The sequence below is a fragment of the Apteryx mantelli genome, chromosome 5 (assembly GCF_036417845.1).
Source record: "Apteryx mantelli isolate bAptMan1 chromosome 5, bAptMan1.hap1, whole genome shotgun sequence".
In the NCBI taxonomy this organism is placed as follows: domain Eukaryota; kingdom Metazoa; phylum Chordata; class Aves; order Apterygiformes; family Apterygidae; genus Apteryx; species Apteryx mantelli.
In genome coordinates, this window is record NC_089982.1 from 78,371,051 (window position 1) to 78,387,630 (window position 16,580).

Consider the following 16,580-nt stretch of genomic DNA (forward strand, 5'->3'; position numbering starts at 1 on the left):
CTACTTGTGCTAACCCAGATGACTTCTGCTCTAAAGTAGACTGAATAGCAAAATTGTCTCTCCCTTCAATTCCTGACTTCACTCACAAATGAATAGTTTTCTCCTTTTCCTCAGGAATAAATACTATATTCCTCTCCATTTTAACAGTCAGCTCAGAGTGAGTGAAGATCAGCTATGCAAGTTATTAGGATTCCTGCAATATAAGTCATTTCCACCTCAGCAGGCACTAACATGAACATGCTTCCTTTTAGGAATGTGCAGATTCTTTTTTCACCGTTCTCAAAATTTTACTATTACCTTAAGCAAGGGTAAGTCAAGGAACTTTTCTCCTTACTCTCAGCTGTGGGAAAATATGTGCACATAAAATAAATAATGGTTAAGTCTTGGACAAATATGTCCCTTTTGTCTTCTGCTGCAGTCTTTAATGCAGTGCCTCATATTATGACTACAGAAGCAACTCAAAGCTTTAGGCAAATGCTGCCTGCTTTGTTCTCGGCCAAGCCCCACCGATAAGCCATGAGACTGCACGCAGCCCTTTAGAGCCACACTGCTGCTGTCCAGGTGAGTCCCTGGAAGTGCCTTGCACACTCGTGTACTCGACACCACTGCTTAAATGCCTGTGACACAGCCCCTGACCCTGCCGTCGACAGCTGATCCATCATGAGCCAATGCCCCCTCTGCCCCCCATAGCAGTATGTGCAACTTGTACCTGTTCTCACTGCACAGAGCTGCAGCCACTCCTAGCATGCTCCAATGTAGCCAGTCCAGATGACTGTGCCATCTGTTAAACAGATCTGATTTGTATTTTGCAGGCATGATTTCAAATCATGTAGGCTGGTTTACTCTTTCCTTTCTAAAGCTCTGCTTTGCTACATTCTCCCTATCCTGCTCCTTCTGTTACGTTTAGCTTTCTGCACCTTGTCTTCATTACCATTTGAGGTCTTGCCATCATAGCAGGCACTTAGAAACACCCATCAGCTGCAACAGCGTCAACTTCAGCTGCTCCATGAAAGCAGCACCTGGCATCTATTAACTTTCTCATCTTGTTGCTTCCTTTCTCCCCCTAAGGTGAAATTCATACACATATTGGGTGCTGCGCACCTGGACAGACCAGCCAGTTGTGCGGCTTCGCCGCAATGCTGCGCTTCGCCAGCTCGGAGAGCACCAGTAAAAATAATATTTACTGCTGGAAGCTCCATGCTCTTAAAGGATTCCGGTTACTGTGCACTGAAGTGGAAGCAGGTGTTACTTCTCACTTCAGTCGTCTTTCAGCTCAGCTGGCCCAGCAGCTGGGGTACAGCAGCCGGGGCAGGGGTTAAGTGGCTCCTGCCTCTCACCTCCCTGTGGCCATGGAGGGCAGGAGGGGAGGTGCGTAATCCCTCGCAGGCAGCAGGAACCTTCCCTTCGGGGTAGCCCTTTAACCTGGACCAGCAGCAGCCTGGGTAGTGCAGCTAAGTACCCCGGCTCCAGCCCAGCTGCCTCTTTACCCCTTCCCTTGGGACTGCCCTGTCCTTGCCCTACAAGTATCACTCAAGCTTATTTTCGTCCAGCTGCTCCCAAGCTAGGTTTCTCCCTGAATCCTGGTTGCCTCCTACTCTCACTCTTCCTTCCCTTCTCACACTTATCGACCTGCTTGAAATCTGAGGCTCTCGGGGCTTTCCCAGCTCTGGGAAGAAACCCGGCCTTGGCGTGGGGTTTCCTCAGCCTGGGAGGACGAGGGGGTCTGCGGCTGCCAGGATTGACCCCTGCAGCCCTCCTCCGCCGTTCAGCCCCGAGGGCTGCGGGCCAGAGCGCGCACGGTGCCGGCAGAGCATCCCCGAGGGCCCGCGGACACTCGCGCAGTCCCTTCGGTCTGCAGGCACCAGTCTGCCTGGGCAAAAACCACAGCTTTTCACAAGAGCAGCAAAAGGACCCAACCCTGATGCAGGGCACCAGCTTCCCTCGGTAGAACAGGGATTTTATTTATTTATTTATTTATTTATTTAGCATGGACAAAACAAGTTATTTTTCCTAATAGTATCGAAGCACTTCCCTGAAATGTTCTAAAAACAAACAAACAACCCCCCAAAAGAGGTTCTGGCAGACAGATTTCACACCTGAAGTCAAAACCTAGACCCAGACCTAGGCAAAAAAACTGGCTAAAAAAGAAAAAGAAAAATGCAGCTGAATTTAAGCCTGAACCAAAGAGAGCAGTATTAGTGACAGCTAAATGAAACCAAATGAACTGAACTGATGTGACTGCATGACTGCAACTCAAAATAGTTAAAGCTTGTGAAATTATGAGCAACAGAAAACAGCTTTTTAATAGGAAACACTGGGCTGCAAAAGATGCCAACATTTAAGATGTCAATATATTTATGATAAACAAAGCTGTGAAAACCAGCCAAAGCACAGTCGTTATTCACCTGTACAGAAGCTTAACTGCCAGCGAGCCTTTTAGAAAGTCCGGGAGCACAAGCTTTCTCTATGAAAGACCATCCAGCTCCCTCACTGCCAAAACACACTTGCATAGTATGTATCATTTCACTTTTTTTGTTTGTTTCTAAGATTACTGCAAAAATAACTATATAGATCTGTTTTTCCAAATAAGAATTCCAAATAAGAACTTCTGAAATTAACTAGGAATAAATTTTAATATTTAATAAAACACTGAAGTTTCTCAAGCAGTCAGACATGGAATAATGTGACTCAACAATGTGGAAAAATCCCATTAATATGTCTTTCAAGATATTTTGCTTTTCAAAGTAATTCAAATAAAAAAGCCCTTAAAAACTGACCATGAATACAAAGCTACAGAACAAAACAGCCATTTAATTTGATCATTCTTCCTAGATTGTATGAAAATACATCTAACATATTCAACTGAAAATTATTTCCACGCTTTCTCATGTGATAAAGCACCAACAAATTTTGAATTTGCCTATTGTACACCAGTTTTGAAGAGTCCACTGGAAAAGGAAAGACATCTTTTCTACTTCAATGGTCAATACACTAAGTACATAATTTAATGCCACAAAATATGTCTTATTTGGATGTTATATACGTGAATTTATAACAGGAAAGTCTAAGTTGTTGAACACTAAAAATACTGAGTTGCATCATGAGAAAGCTTGCTTTTTCAAGGTTGTTTTCCCTGGTATTTGAACAACGGAAGAAGGGAAATATTGAAACAGCTTTTCTTTTTTTGTCCTTTTCTTTTTTTAAAACAAAACTTCAGCATCTTTCCCCAGTGCTGCCAAGTGAGGTGTGGAAGCCTTCATTAAAGGACTCTTAAAAAACCCTTTCCCGAATCAGAAACTAAAATGCTACCGGCTCACTTCCGAGCGACTTAGCTGAGCTCATGAGATCGCGCAGGCCGTACGTACTAAGGAGGAATAAGGTCCACGTTTCTTTTGAGCATCAGTCTCAGAAGTACACGATCAGCAGAAGGAATGAAGTCCTGATCAAGCCAGGGGCAAACCTCTCTTTGCAGGGTGCTGATGCCAGGCTTCACCGGCCCAAAGGTTTTAGGAGCAGAAGAGCAGAGCAGAGGTAGAAGGCAGCAGCAGGTCACGCAGCCGCTCGCTCAGATCTGCGCGCGTGAATTTAACGGCAGGAAGGGAGCGCTGCGAATGGCTGTTTTGAACACTGAAATGTTTATTTGCCCACAGACAGATACAAAACGGGTGGCTGCGCTGCCGCCTGCCGTACCAACGTGCTGCAGCCCCCACCTCAAAGGCAGGCAGGGAGCTGCAGGCTCCACGATCCGTCTCACCGCCGACGGCGTTTCTGCAACGGTGCCAACTAGTGACTCTTTGGGCTGGTGGCTTCTGGAAGTGGGTGTCTGCCTGCTAAGCCTGCGGCATCGCTGTTCCAGGGTGCCAGGGCTGTTACGTCTATGTACCAAAGAAAAAGCAACGAAACGACTAAAAATGTAACAAATTATAAAGGCAGTGGTTAAGGTAAGATTTTATAATAACTTATTTAAAGGTATTCTTATAAACCCTTCCTTACACGGTATAGTACCCAAACAAATAATGGTCCCAATGACATCAAATTCCTTCATTTTGTTTAAAAGTGACCACGAAAAGGTTTCTGCTTTGCTACCTGATCTCACCTTTCTCCCCTCAAAAAAATCAGTGTAAAAGAAACACATATAATACAATTTTTTGGCATTGATTCTAGGCACAGGCCTATGGTTCAGCCTTGGTATAACAAATATCTGTAGCAGAGGGAAAATTCCCCTCAAATATGATAAAGAAATCTTAATTTTTTCCTCAAGTGCAAGGCTTGGCATACCAGTTTGTTTAAAAATACATATATATAACACTTCCCCCCCCATTTTGAACTATTTTATGAAAATTAATTCAACTCCCAAAAGTGTTTATAAAAATTGATTAAAAGAACAAAATAGTTGTTTGGTTACAATATAGAAACCAAAGAGTTCAGGGCACAGTAATGGTACATTTGAAACCTGTTTCAATCCAAATCTTCTAATAAAACCAAAGTATGTATGTTTTGGGAACAAACAGGGATTTCAATAAAACCAAAATCTAAATCTGCAATCAAATCCTCAAAAAATATTTTGGAAAAAAACCATACACTTATGACATAGCAAGGCTTCATTTTCCAAAGGGCTACACAGAGTTTCTGCACTATTAAAGGCAAACTAAGCTAGAACATACACAAATTACTAAATGGACATGAAGGCGCACATTGTGTTTACATAGGCTAGATAATAATGGCACAAGTCAAAACTTACTTGTAACACTGCCTAATCACGTATCAATGTCATGCACTGGGAAGAAAACAGGTAAAGACATTTTTCTTTACCATTTTTTCCTAGTTCTAATATTATTTCCATTTAACTAAATCTTGTATATTTATCTCACTGCAAGTGAGAGAACCTAAGAGGAGCAAGGATTTCAAAACAGCTTTGCTCAAACAAGACAGTGGCGATAAAGATAGTCAAGAGCAGAGCTTGTAAAAAATAAAGAATGATTTCAGTCTGCCAAGTCAAGTAGCCAGTCTTACATAAACTGTATTTAAAGGAAAACAGGCTGAATTTCACATTAAAATTGTTCCTTACGTGCTGCTTCTTCAAAAAAAAATCTATTTCAGTTTTAATTAGTTGTTTTGAATTTATTTTTTGCACTTCAGTAGCTAGTCAAGTTTCACCGTCTGTTTCATTTGTGGGTTTTTTTGTTCATTGTTGTGTTGGTTTTTTTTTTAAACATTATCACAATGTCGTAATGCTTGGATCTCAAGTATTCCAAAGCAATGTTTGCCTCTGAGTTTTACTTGACATTAAGGGGGGGGGGGGAAATCAAATATCTTTTCAAATAACAGGTTTCGTACGATTTATTTTTTATTAAGACACAAAAATCCTAGAGTATTGGGCCTAGATTGCAAGACAATGTCCCTTTAATCCAGACTTGTACAGATCTGCAAGATCAAGTCATTTCTATTTTGCTGGAATGAAATACAGGAAAAAACAGTATAGAAAAAAAATCTCTTACAACGTAAGATTTCCCCTTTCTGGTACAGGGTATGCCTTTCACACCATGCACTATATTTCTTGGTGGAAGGTTATAAAAACATTTGTTTAAGAATCACCGGAGAGCTATTTTATAAGAGCACAAACAAATTATGTGTGTGGTTATAGTGAGATACGCACCAGGATTGTGAACGGCATTCAAGCGCTCGCTCAAAAACACGCAAGGCAAGCTAATCTCATTGGGACCACAGACCAAGCCATTTTTTACTTAAAAGAACTTGAGAGCTAATAACTTCTTTCAAAGATATACTATTTTAAACATCTGTTGGTTGACGAACACTATCTCAAAACCTATGTTTATGCCTACCTGGTTTGATTTTAACCTACCTCCAATCTGAAAGAATACTGGAGGGAACCTTTTACATTCGTAACAATTCAAGTGTAACTGTAATGCTGAGTAATAAGTTTGGTTTGTCCTGAAATTTTCTGAACTATGCTTGCCACAGTTCGTTATCAGTGCAGAAGCAGCAGAAGACTGCTGTGGTTGGCTCAGTGGATTTATAAAACAAAAAATAAAACAAAACAAAAAATCCCCCCTCCCCCCCCATGTAACCTTTACAGAATATATGTAAAATTGTGTCCTTCCCTGGTCATATTCACAACTTATCTACAAGATAGTGTTGGCAGTAGAAACTGCAGTCCATTACTATTTGCATTCAGCTCTCATCCATCTGTTCCTCTGCTTTCTCTTAGGCTTCAACTTGTTCAGTTTTTTGCGGGGTTTCTCAGGCTTCTGAGTTTCAACAGAATCCACCCCAAGAACATGTTCAGAGCAGCATAACTGTCCATTTAACATAGAATTTAGTACTGTCCCATCTTGGTGTTCCTTGCAGAAAGAATTTGGGCAGAAGTGGCAGAAAGAAACAGAAGGTTTGCCACAAACATCACAGTGGTGCCAAGGACACTCCCACTTTCCTGTGATTAAAGACAAAGAACAAAAAAAAATTACCAGGAAGAAAAAAAAGTCATAATCTTTTAAACAAGTTTTGTGTTTTAGCATCTGAACAATGAATACCAACTTTCCTGACAGAAGTAAGATGAGACAGCAACTACTGTGGCTAATCTCAAAAATCAAGCTCTACATCCTACTTGTAAAGCACAACTGACAGCATTAAGTAGCTGACTTGACGTAGTTTCATTCAAATACAGCACTGACGTCAAGCTAGTAGAAATTATTCAGGCTTTACTCCATAGCATTTTACAGAAGTTGGGAGCTAGGAGAATATTCAAGTATGCAGAGATCTGCTGCCTGCCATTACACCACTCACCTGTTTCAAGTTTTGCTCAAGAAGAGTTCATGTGCTTTATCTACAGATGCTCCTTTCTGTCCCAGCATATTTTCCTGGTCATCACTTTACTTGTCTCTGGGATAACAGACTTTGCCTGCTTCACTTCTTCACATCCCACCTGACATTCCTGGCTGTGGAACCAGGTAGCTCCTGTAGTATCAGCAACTGCAGCCTGATTGTCTACTGCCCTTAAAATATTCTTACTCACCTTATTCCAGATGCTGCTGCTATTCTTTTAGCAAAGGATCTTGAACTCAACTGGTGTCATACATTTCTTAGCAGATATAATCAACTTTCCTGTGACAGAGCCACAGTGCTCCTATTGGATGACATGTACTCAGTTACGCGCCTTCCTAAAACCAAAGGCTCGTTTTGCCAGAGAGGCAGGACAAACACCATCATTGTGTCTCCATACTCAAGAATAGCTCCTACACTATGCAGAAATGAAGTTCTCCCCATCAGAAAAAAATATGTTTTCAAAAAGAAACTTTTGAGAAGTTTCCAGTAAAATAAATGAGGTACATGCAAGTTAGTTATTTACACAAGTTTAAGAGGCAAACCTACTCACCAAAAGGACGTTTCACCAAACCAAGACAGGAGAGGTGATAAGCTTTAGTACAAGATTTCCTGTCGCACAACACCAGCTGGCCTCCATCACCACAACGGAAACAATCATCTTCAGATTCTTTCTTCCCCTCATTTTTCGTTCTACGTCTCCTTGTTCTCTTTTTGGTCTTTTTGCCTTTTTCCTCTGAGGCATTAGTGGAAGAATTCTAAAAGAGTAAGTTGCATATCTGTAAATGCCAGTTTTGCAACAAACTAGCAAAACTGTTGGCATGCCTTGCAGACAGCACATACAGGCAAAAATCTGATTTGGTACAGACCTGCCCTAGGCCTTATGGTGCCTATCCATGTTCATGAAAAACGCACTAATCCTTTTAAAAGTCATCTTGAAACCAACTCTTGTCCCTATAATTCTTCCTTACTGGAAAGCTCTTCCAATTTCTTATAACTGAAGAAAGATCTTTCAATTTCCAATCTAAGTTACTTATGGTTAATTTACCCCCATTTTGTTCTTGCACCAACTATCACTTCACTTCAGTATCTCTTTTTCTCTTCCAGTTGTGTATGCTTATGCTGGATTTATTAAAACTAGCATCCACTTCTCTTCTTTGAGGAAGGGACAGCAGAATTCCAGGAACTAAGACTGTGCCCGTAATGCCAGAAAGAACAAATCAAACCATATCCCTATTTTGATCTGATATTCTGTTGCTTGCGCTTTAACCTTCCTTCACTGAATCACACAAAATTAATTCTCAAAGCTTTTTCAACATCTCAACCATCCTCCCCCACCCTCTCACCCCAGTAATTATTACCTACTTTCTTTAAAATTAGCCCATTCTTTTTACCAGTACAAACAGTCCTGTAAAACTGAACTGTAACATTTTATTTCTTCATGGCTCTCTGCATAAATTGATCACAAGCTTATGTGAAATCCCACTTAAGCCTCTCTTCTGTAAGAAAAAAACAGCTATGTGAATCCTGGAGATTATAAGTCCACCTTCTGCAGCATCTGCTACTGAGCAGTGTGAAGGACATATTGAGGTGCAGCCTTTCTATAATCACAAGTGAGATTTTTATCTCTTGAGAATGTACTTGTACTTTCCCTTACACACCTATGTCAGCTCTTCAGAAAGCCCCATCAACTTCTGTTGGATTACAGTTTTTAAATTAAGCTGACATGAATCACGCAGGCCATTTCTTGATATCATTTGACACTTTTTTTTCCTTATATTTAGATTTCAAAACTCAAATTTTTTGTTCTTCATTTGAACTTCAGCTGAAAGATCTTTAACAAATCTAGCGCACATTTTAATGTTCAGATGGGGGAAATATAAATGGCAATGGTAGAATAACCCCATGGGTTATAGTTTGGCTCTGCAGGATAGGATTTACTCAATGAACATTCAGTTCTGTCCTACCATCTCCCCTTGAATTCACTCTAGCTTAGCACAAGCACCAGCGGCCAGAGTTCTTACTCTATCAGCGATCAGCTGCCAGACCCCTTCCCCTCTGTCCCACTTCAAAGGGGACTGGAATCAACTGAAGGGTTAATCCCTCTGCAGCCTCTTACTTCTTTATGCTCTTGATTCCAAAAGCTAGTGCCAATAGCTAGCAATATTTCTTATTCAGGACCTAAGGTAATTAATTTGCCACAGGAGAAGGTGGGGAAAAGTATTTCAGGGTGTTCCAAGAGGTGGTAGAGCTTGCTCTATCTTTACACCTCTCCCTTAGAAGGGCATATGCTTTAGCACTAAGATTATGCCTGAAGAATTTGTTGGCCAAAGAAGATTTCCACCCTCCCAGCAAGGGAAACAGAATAATCTTCTTCCTCAGCAGACAGGCAGCATCTGTTTATGCAGTGTTAACCCCTCCCTGACACCAGAGGAGGAGGTTGCTGTGTTTGCTGTAGCTGCCCCTATTGTAACATAAAACTGATCTACCAACACATACCCTGAAAGAAAAACAAGGCTAGTAGTTTGACAAGACACTGTCATATTCTCTTGACATACTACTTACCTTTGGTCTGTCCCCAAGAAATCCACTGCAGTTTGGGGCACCACATTTGCAGACTGTTTTTTCATTGCCCAGACAGTCAAGGTTGTAATTAAAAGTCAGCTCTGTCCCTGAGTGAGAGATAAAACATACCCTTTTATTGAAAGTGAAGGATAAGGTAAGGAAGTCTTCCAAAATTATTACACAACAAATAAAGGTTTCAACATCTCTCTTGTGGTTGAGTCAGTATTTGCTGATCTATCATCCTAGGGTTCCCCCCCTTAGAGCTCACAAGCACTGACAGTGACTAATTAGATGCCAGTAGATGTCTTATGCATTTTCACATAAATTGATTTGACTTCATAAAACTGTGCATGTGTCTGGTCTACATGCACACACATGCACAAATATACACACACACACACCAGAATATATGTATTTTGAAATATCCTCCTTCACCCACTCCTTAAGTTTATTATCTTCACTTGAAAAAAAAAAAAAAAGATACAGAAATACTGTTTGAGATCTTTAAAACAAAACCTGTATTTTACTCTTTTGACAGACAAGACAGTATGAATGCACAGATACTAACTAAGGCTCTTGCGATTCCATTACAAGCAAGCAATGAAGAGCTACCATAGGACTCATTATTAAGAAATTCACTATTAAAAACATTATGGTAAAAGGAAGACTACAAAGCATCTCTTCTGTGAGTGGAGCTCTCTACAAAAATATTTCACTGAATCAGTTAAATCATGACTGTTCCACTCATTTAATATAACCACACAAAAGGTTTAACTTAGTGAATTGGAACAAAAGCAACATAAGCTTATATACCTGCAGGAATATCACACACAGCAAACAGGCCAACACGAGTGTCTCCATTTACTGTCCATTTTAGAGTCTCACAATTTGGTTGGCAGCTGTGATTCATAAAACGAGAATAATTTCCTTTGGGGCCAGCATCAATAATACGGTCCTGGAGATCAAACCAGCAACAGAATGAACATTTTTTCCCCCCCACAAAAAAAGTTTTCCATAAATTATTTCAGTAGTTACATTCAAAACAGACATGGTGTTGCTACCCAGAAGCATACAGGCAAACCAATGTGACATGTTGTATTGAAAACTGTAGTGTCTCATGTGGCCTGGAATGCGACACTCCCAAAGCAATACTTATGATCTAGCTCACATTTTCCCAGAACCCATCTCAGCCACATGGCAGGATGAACGCTCTTGTGAGCACTGTGGTGGAGACGTTAAAGAACCCCTTCCCTCCAAAAAGCCTCCAAACTCAAACTCAGTCTGTTTACCTTTCACTTTGTATTCAAAAGACTGCTATGTATTTACAAATACTGTGCTCTATGGTATTTACCAAGTCACTGTGTGATTACTTGCAGTTTCTCAACAGCTTTCCTTCCCCAAACCAGCCTAGTTTAAACAAAAACAAGCTCTTGGTAAACTAAAAAAATAAAAATAAAAAATCCTATCCCTGCACACAATTACCTTTTAATTTCTATCTATTCCAAACATACCAGACAAAAAAAAAAAATCTTGAAATAGCCAGAAGATTTGAAACTACGATTCTTTGCAGGGCTGGTTAAGAAAGTTTTGCTTATTTATGAAAAATATAGCACCATTCTATCTTTGAGCCAGAATGACAACTTTATAGTTCATTTGGAAGGTTGAACAGTGGATGAAGAATTGATCGTAAGTTGCAGAGTTAAAAATTATACTGCTTTTTGCATCCTAGTGCTGTTTCAAAAGTATCTTATCCAGAAGAAAAAGGTATTTTAATTATTACACTCTCCTCCTCCTAATTTAAGTTTATAATGCACATATGTAATTGTCATGACTACACGTACATATAAATTCAGTGACTGCTTTGGCAAATGCCCAATAACTTGCCTTAGAAGGACATTTACACACACAGACACAGCTACTCTAACTGCATGCACAGCTCAAGCAAAGAATGGCATGGACATTTTTGAAAAATAGAACCACAGCAGTCATTTATTAACTACAGCAGGAATCAAATACAAGTTCAGTTCATATATTTAACATACTAACATTGTGTGTCAGTTTAGCAGACAAGATGTTATGTGTCTTAGGTGATAAACTCCTGTGCAGTAACACCTGGCTACAGGACAAGCGACCACAGTAGCTGCAGAGATGCACAGCACTACAATATGGGGCACAAGAAAGGTGGTTGGGATTGCAAAAATATGCAGAACTGACCGCCAGTTCCAATTTGCTTGGGGATTTTTTTTTTCCTATGTGGCTGTTTGGAGGGTGAAGCAATACAAAAAGGACATGTATGTAATCAATACCCCCCTGCTCCCTGTTTCCCATTTTCTTCTCTTTCTCAGGAGCAAAATACTCAGAGCTGCACAGAGAACCACAGGACATAGATTAATTCGCTGCATTGGCCAGAACTGATTTGTGAGGGTGCTAGCCGGCTACTAATGCAGATGATACTTTCAGGAAAGGGTTTCCACAAAAGCATAAGCCTAGTTTTGCTATAAATGAACAAGGGGACAGGTAGCTGAAAAACAGATTAAATGCCCAAAATAGGACAGAGTCTCACAACAATATTTCATACTACTCTCGAATGAGAATCTTTTATTTTTAAGTTTAATTTTAGTAAAAGTATTGCTAACAGTAATTATTTCAACTGTACATAAATTGCATCCTTACTATTTCACAAAAATTCATACCTTCCCTTAAGACCAGGCAGATAAATACTTCTGCTGTACTTTATTTCAAGCAGCAAAGCGTAATTTATAGACCTTAATACATGCTTTCTCACATGAAACAGAACTAATGTGACATCTGTACATACCTACACATCTATATCTATATAGAATGGAGCAAGCAGGCACAGAAGATACAACACTGGCAATATATGAAACTATGGAACAACACACATAGCTGAGTGCCCTACCAAGGCAATCAAAAGGTGGAAAGAAGATCAAGATTACGTTACAATTAAACGACAGAAGAAAATTTAAAATACTCTACCTTATCAATAGTAAGCATATAGAAGTGAGTAATGTCGTTTTCATGTGCATGTTTGATCCTTGCCATACATTCCTCTTCATCAATTAGCTCACCAACATACTCATTCACAAACTCTCCCTGAAGGATACAAGGTATCACTAGTAAAGTATATACCAAACCCACAGAGAGCAGCACAAGTTATCAATTCTTTGCTAAGCAAGAATGATTCATACCTTTTTTATGTCCCTCTTAGCAACCAAACCCCACCCTTTCCCATCGGTTTTGATGATCTTTGTCTCAGGGTATTGACGTTTTGTAAAGCACTGGTTTTGGCACCGTTCTCCCGCTGGACAAACTTGTGGGTGACATTCATACATCAGCATCCGATTTAGGCACTCAGAATCAAAGCCACAAGGATTTTCATCTGTGGGTTTGCAGTTGCACTTGGGAATCTCAGAAATGTCAGCAGTATATATCTGAACTTTACCACAAGGTTTATTCACCTGGATAATAAATTAAAATAGTTTAAATATCACTTTAAAACTTTGAATTTATTAAAAAAGTTACTACAGTGGTTACTAATTTGGTTTTGCAACACTAGATGCTCAAATGGAAGTGAAATTTCATGGTCTCATGACCCTAGAAGAATAATTACTAACACATACATCATTACAATCTCACCTCTTCAGTGCTAGTTTAGACCTCTTGAATATCTAGCATAATCTCCTCAAACCCTACCTTAATGTGCTTGTATGGTGGAGGTTTACGTTCACTTTCTTGAGTTTCTTTGGCTTCTCGCTGAAGCTTTATTTCTCGAAATCGAGCTTCAGCTTCTTGCAAAGCTAAAAAAAAAGAAGAAGAAAAAAAAAGATAGTTCTATCAACAGAAATGCAAGAAAGAGGATTACTCCCTGGCAGGCAGACCTGCCTACTCCTATGTAAGTCTGCAAATTAAGTATCTTCAATTTTCTAGTTAAACCATTTAATTTTTATTGCAAACTATGCTTCTAGAGTGTTAATGCTCTTTACAGACTTAGCAATTCTACTCTTTCTGTCTTCCAGTTACTCTCATCATTTGCTTTCCAGAAAGCCAAAATCAACAGAAAGAACTTCAATTAGATGCTAATCTTTTACAAGTCAAAAGAATGCTTCCAGTTCAAGTTAATAATAGTGACTGTTGCCCTGGACATTAAAACCAATTTTCTATTGAATAAAATGGACCTGCATAAAGAGGCCCAAGGCCATGTATGAAGAAAGCAAAGTGAGTATATCACAAGATTATTCTTGTTTACTTCCAGTTTTGTACCATTTTTGAAGACTTTTCCAATTCCTTTAATTCCTTGGTATCTACTTCCTCTGTCTCCCTCCATATATGGAAACACACGCGCTTGGTGCGTCCAATAGTAATCCTTAGAACCAAAGAAAAACACAGGAAATTCTCCGATTTCATGCTTCATTTTCTGGATATTTGGGGGAACGTTTTTTGGATGGCACACTTCTGCAGGCCACCATCTAGCACAGAAGTACAAATAAACAAAACACAATGGTTTAGTCAAGCTCTTTCTGCAAGAGATGGTTTAACAAAATCACCTTAAACTGCAGTAATTGATTATTACTTCTACGTATAAGATGAAAATAACCCACATTGCTTGGATCAAAACAAGATTAAGTTCCTCATCAAAAAAACCCTGGGGCAGATTTAAAATCCCTTCCTCCCCCCACTCAGTAGGCAATGAGAGAAGACTGGGCTAGAAAAGGAAAGCCCTACACTCAAGTCTGTAGGAGTCTGTTGCCTGTCTGCAAGACAAGCACACATATACAGCTCCTTGCATCTGGTTAACCTAATCAACACCTCTAACAAGGTCTGCAATTACTGTAATTGTCAAAGATCAAAAGACAGCTGATAATAGCTAATAATGCTTTGGAGGATAAACCCCACCCCATCTCTATCGCACTCAAATCTTAATGAAGTCTAAAACACTGACAACCTGAGTGACTTCTCTCTCACACAGGAAGGTAGTAATTTACCCAATTACAAGTTATACAAGCTTAATTATTTGAAAAGATCTCTGAAACAAAAGGGGTTGAAGGCTCATACACTGGAAGCCTAAGTCAGAAGCTACAAGGAGCCCCATATGGGTAATGCCTTGGCAGAGAGCAGTTATGAAGCCTTCAACTCTTTAAATAGGGGCGCTAAGAACAGGAAAGCTGCCAGGGAGATGGGGTCCCTTGCTCAGCGGAGAAATGAGAAATCTGTGCGCAGCAAGGCTGGCCTACAGAAGCAACCAATGGTGTGACCATTAATTAAAGCATGCCAATATTATTGCAAAATAAACAAAATAAATCTGTTCATCAGACCTGTAATTTCCCAGTTTAACCCAAATAATATCCTGGAAATGGAGTTTCTTCCCTGCCCTGCAGTCATTGCAGTACCAGCTCCCATCTGGCATTTCAATGTTTAAACAGTCTGGGTGAAACGCTGCCGGACATGACTCGCAGCACAACAAACTACCTCCTTCAGGAAAAAAAAAAAGAAAAAAAATTGAAAAACATCAAGACAAAAAAAAAGCTTTGCATTCCAACCAGGTTTAAAGCAGCGTGATACATATGTGGTAGGTTCAGTTAGAAAAAAAAACAGTTAAAAACATGCTGGTTTGCAACAAATACATATCATTTAGTTGCGTACAAAAACCAGGAGAGCCTTACTAATTTGAATGCCTGGCAGACTCAGATTAGTAATTTATACAAATTAACAAGCAAGCTAACAATAAAAAGCCAGAATAATGCACCACAGATTATAATTACTTTGTTTTAACAATTACAATATATTTAACATAGTTTAATATATATTAATACTTCACCGGATGCTAAATTTTAACAACAAAAATGAACCCTCATCAGATTTCTCTATTAAACCTTTTTTCTTTGGGGTGGGGAATGAGATCATCAGTTTGTTTCATGAATTACCAAGCGGGAAGTTAGCTGCAGCCTAACAAGCTGCTATGCTGCATGTTAATTTGTTAGCAAATCAGGTAAACTGTCTCCTCCAGCATTTAATCAGCACGGTGTATTCTGTGGTTCTCAGTAAGTAAAAAATTTATTTTACAGTATAAAGCAAAACATCATTAATTAGTGGCAGCTCTAGCACAACTAACACTGGTTCAATGTGCTGTATGCTGCTAAACTAAAAGCAGCTTTTAAAATATTTATGTTTTAATATTATGTATTAGCAACGAAGAAACAAAAAGCTTCAGTACATTGAACACAGGCGAAAGACCGCAGAAGTACTTCTCATTACGTTTCTCTGGCAAAGAATTAAATCAAGCTTCTGGTAGCTGGACAAAGCCCAATTATAAACATTCTTTAAGAAATTATATCTACAAACAACAGATACTCAAAAACTTGAAGCACAAGCTAACCTGAAGTTATTTCAATATCTGAGGAAACCTAACGTAATACGCCACATTTCTAATAATTTTTGTTAAACAGTTTAGTAAGGTAAAAATTAAATTGAGGAGTAAAACGTTTAGATGCTGCATATACGTAAGAGTGTTACATCAGTTTACCTTTTGAACACACAAAGCACCAGCTCACATTGACATGCGCATGATGACTTTTTCCCTTCATGGCAGTGAAATGGTTCGTACAGACAATGCTGTTGGAAGCGATGACTGCACATCCTGCAGCAATGCAAACGTCTCCAGCATGGTATGCAACAGGACAGCGAACACAACGCATCATCTTTCCTAGCAAAGCAGAACACTGCCATATTATTTTTTTTGAACTAACCTGATCCTTTATTTCATCTAAAAATGGTATTACTGCCTGAGAGTGCCTATATACACAAAAGTATATCAGCTATGTTTTCAAATTCTGCATATTTACACTCAGCAAGAATACTGAAATAACACAGGTTTTTAAAGAAGAATCTTATACTGAGTTTAAAGCACTATAATATTTAAATGCGAAGGCTTTAACTATGCATGACAGGACAGACAAGCTTTCCTCAGTCATGCGATTTTGTCTACAGATGTTCCAAAGCTAAAAATATGCACAGAATCAAATGACTTCAAATTCAAGGAGTCTTGCTACAATGCATGTGTATTCACAGTTCTTGCCCTCACTCTGATTGTCCTCTCTCTCACTAATCATCATATATTAATTCTTCCCAGACAATGAAATCTAGAAAACACAGTTAAC

At 39.4% G+C, this 16,580-nt stretch overlaps 1 protein-coding gene and 1 non-coding gene across 7 annotated transcripts in view; both read right to left on the reverse strand.

Moving 5' to 3' along the window:
• Positions 1–3,616: 3,616 nt before the first annotated feature.
• NSD2 (nuclear receptor binding SET domain protein 2) overlaps positions 3,617–16,580 on the reverse strand; it is an 81,273-nt gene continuing 68,309 nt past the window's right edge. For 5 of the 6 annotated variants that reach the window (XM_067298312.1, XM_067298307.1, XM_067298310.1 and 2 more), the window contains 10 exons: positions 15,947–16,126; positions 14,739–14,895; positions 13,687–13,892; positions 13,120–13,223; positions 12,615–12,884; positions 12,403–12,519; positions 10,219–10,360; positions 9,406–9,512; positions 7,394–7,598; positions 3,617–6,451 (listed from right to left, as the gene is read on the reverse strand). In XM_067298312.1, the coding sequence (XP_067154413.1) occupies positions 6,183–6,451; positions 7,394–7,598; positions 9,406–9,512; positions 10,219–10,360; positions 12,403–12,519; positions 12,615–12,884; positions 13,120–13,223; positions 13,687–13,892; positions 14,739–14,895; positions 15,947–16,126 (1,757 nt within the window). In that variant the 3' untranslated portion in view covers positions 3,617–6,182. The remainder of the gene's footprint in view (positions 6,452–7,393; positions 7,599–9,405; positions 9,513–10,218; positions 10,361–12,402; positions 12,520–12,614; positions 12,885–13,119; positions 13,224–13,686; positions 13,893–14,738; positions 14,896–15,946; positions 16,127–16,580) is intronic. The other variant, XM_067298311.1, reaches the window with a different exon arrangement.
• On the reverse strand, positions 10,497–10,627 carry LOC136992288 (small Cajal body-specific RNA 23). The gene has a single exon (XR_010884481.1). It is a non-coding gene; the product is annotated as a small Cajal body-specific RNA 23 (non-coding RNA).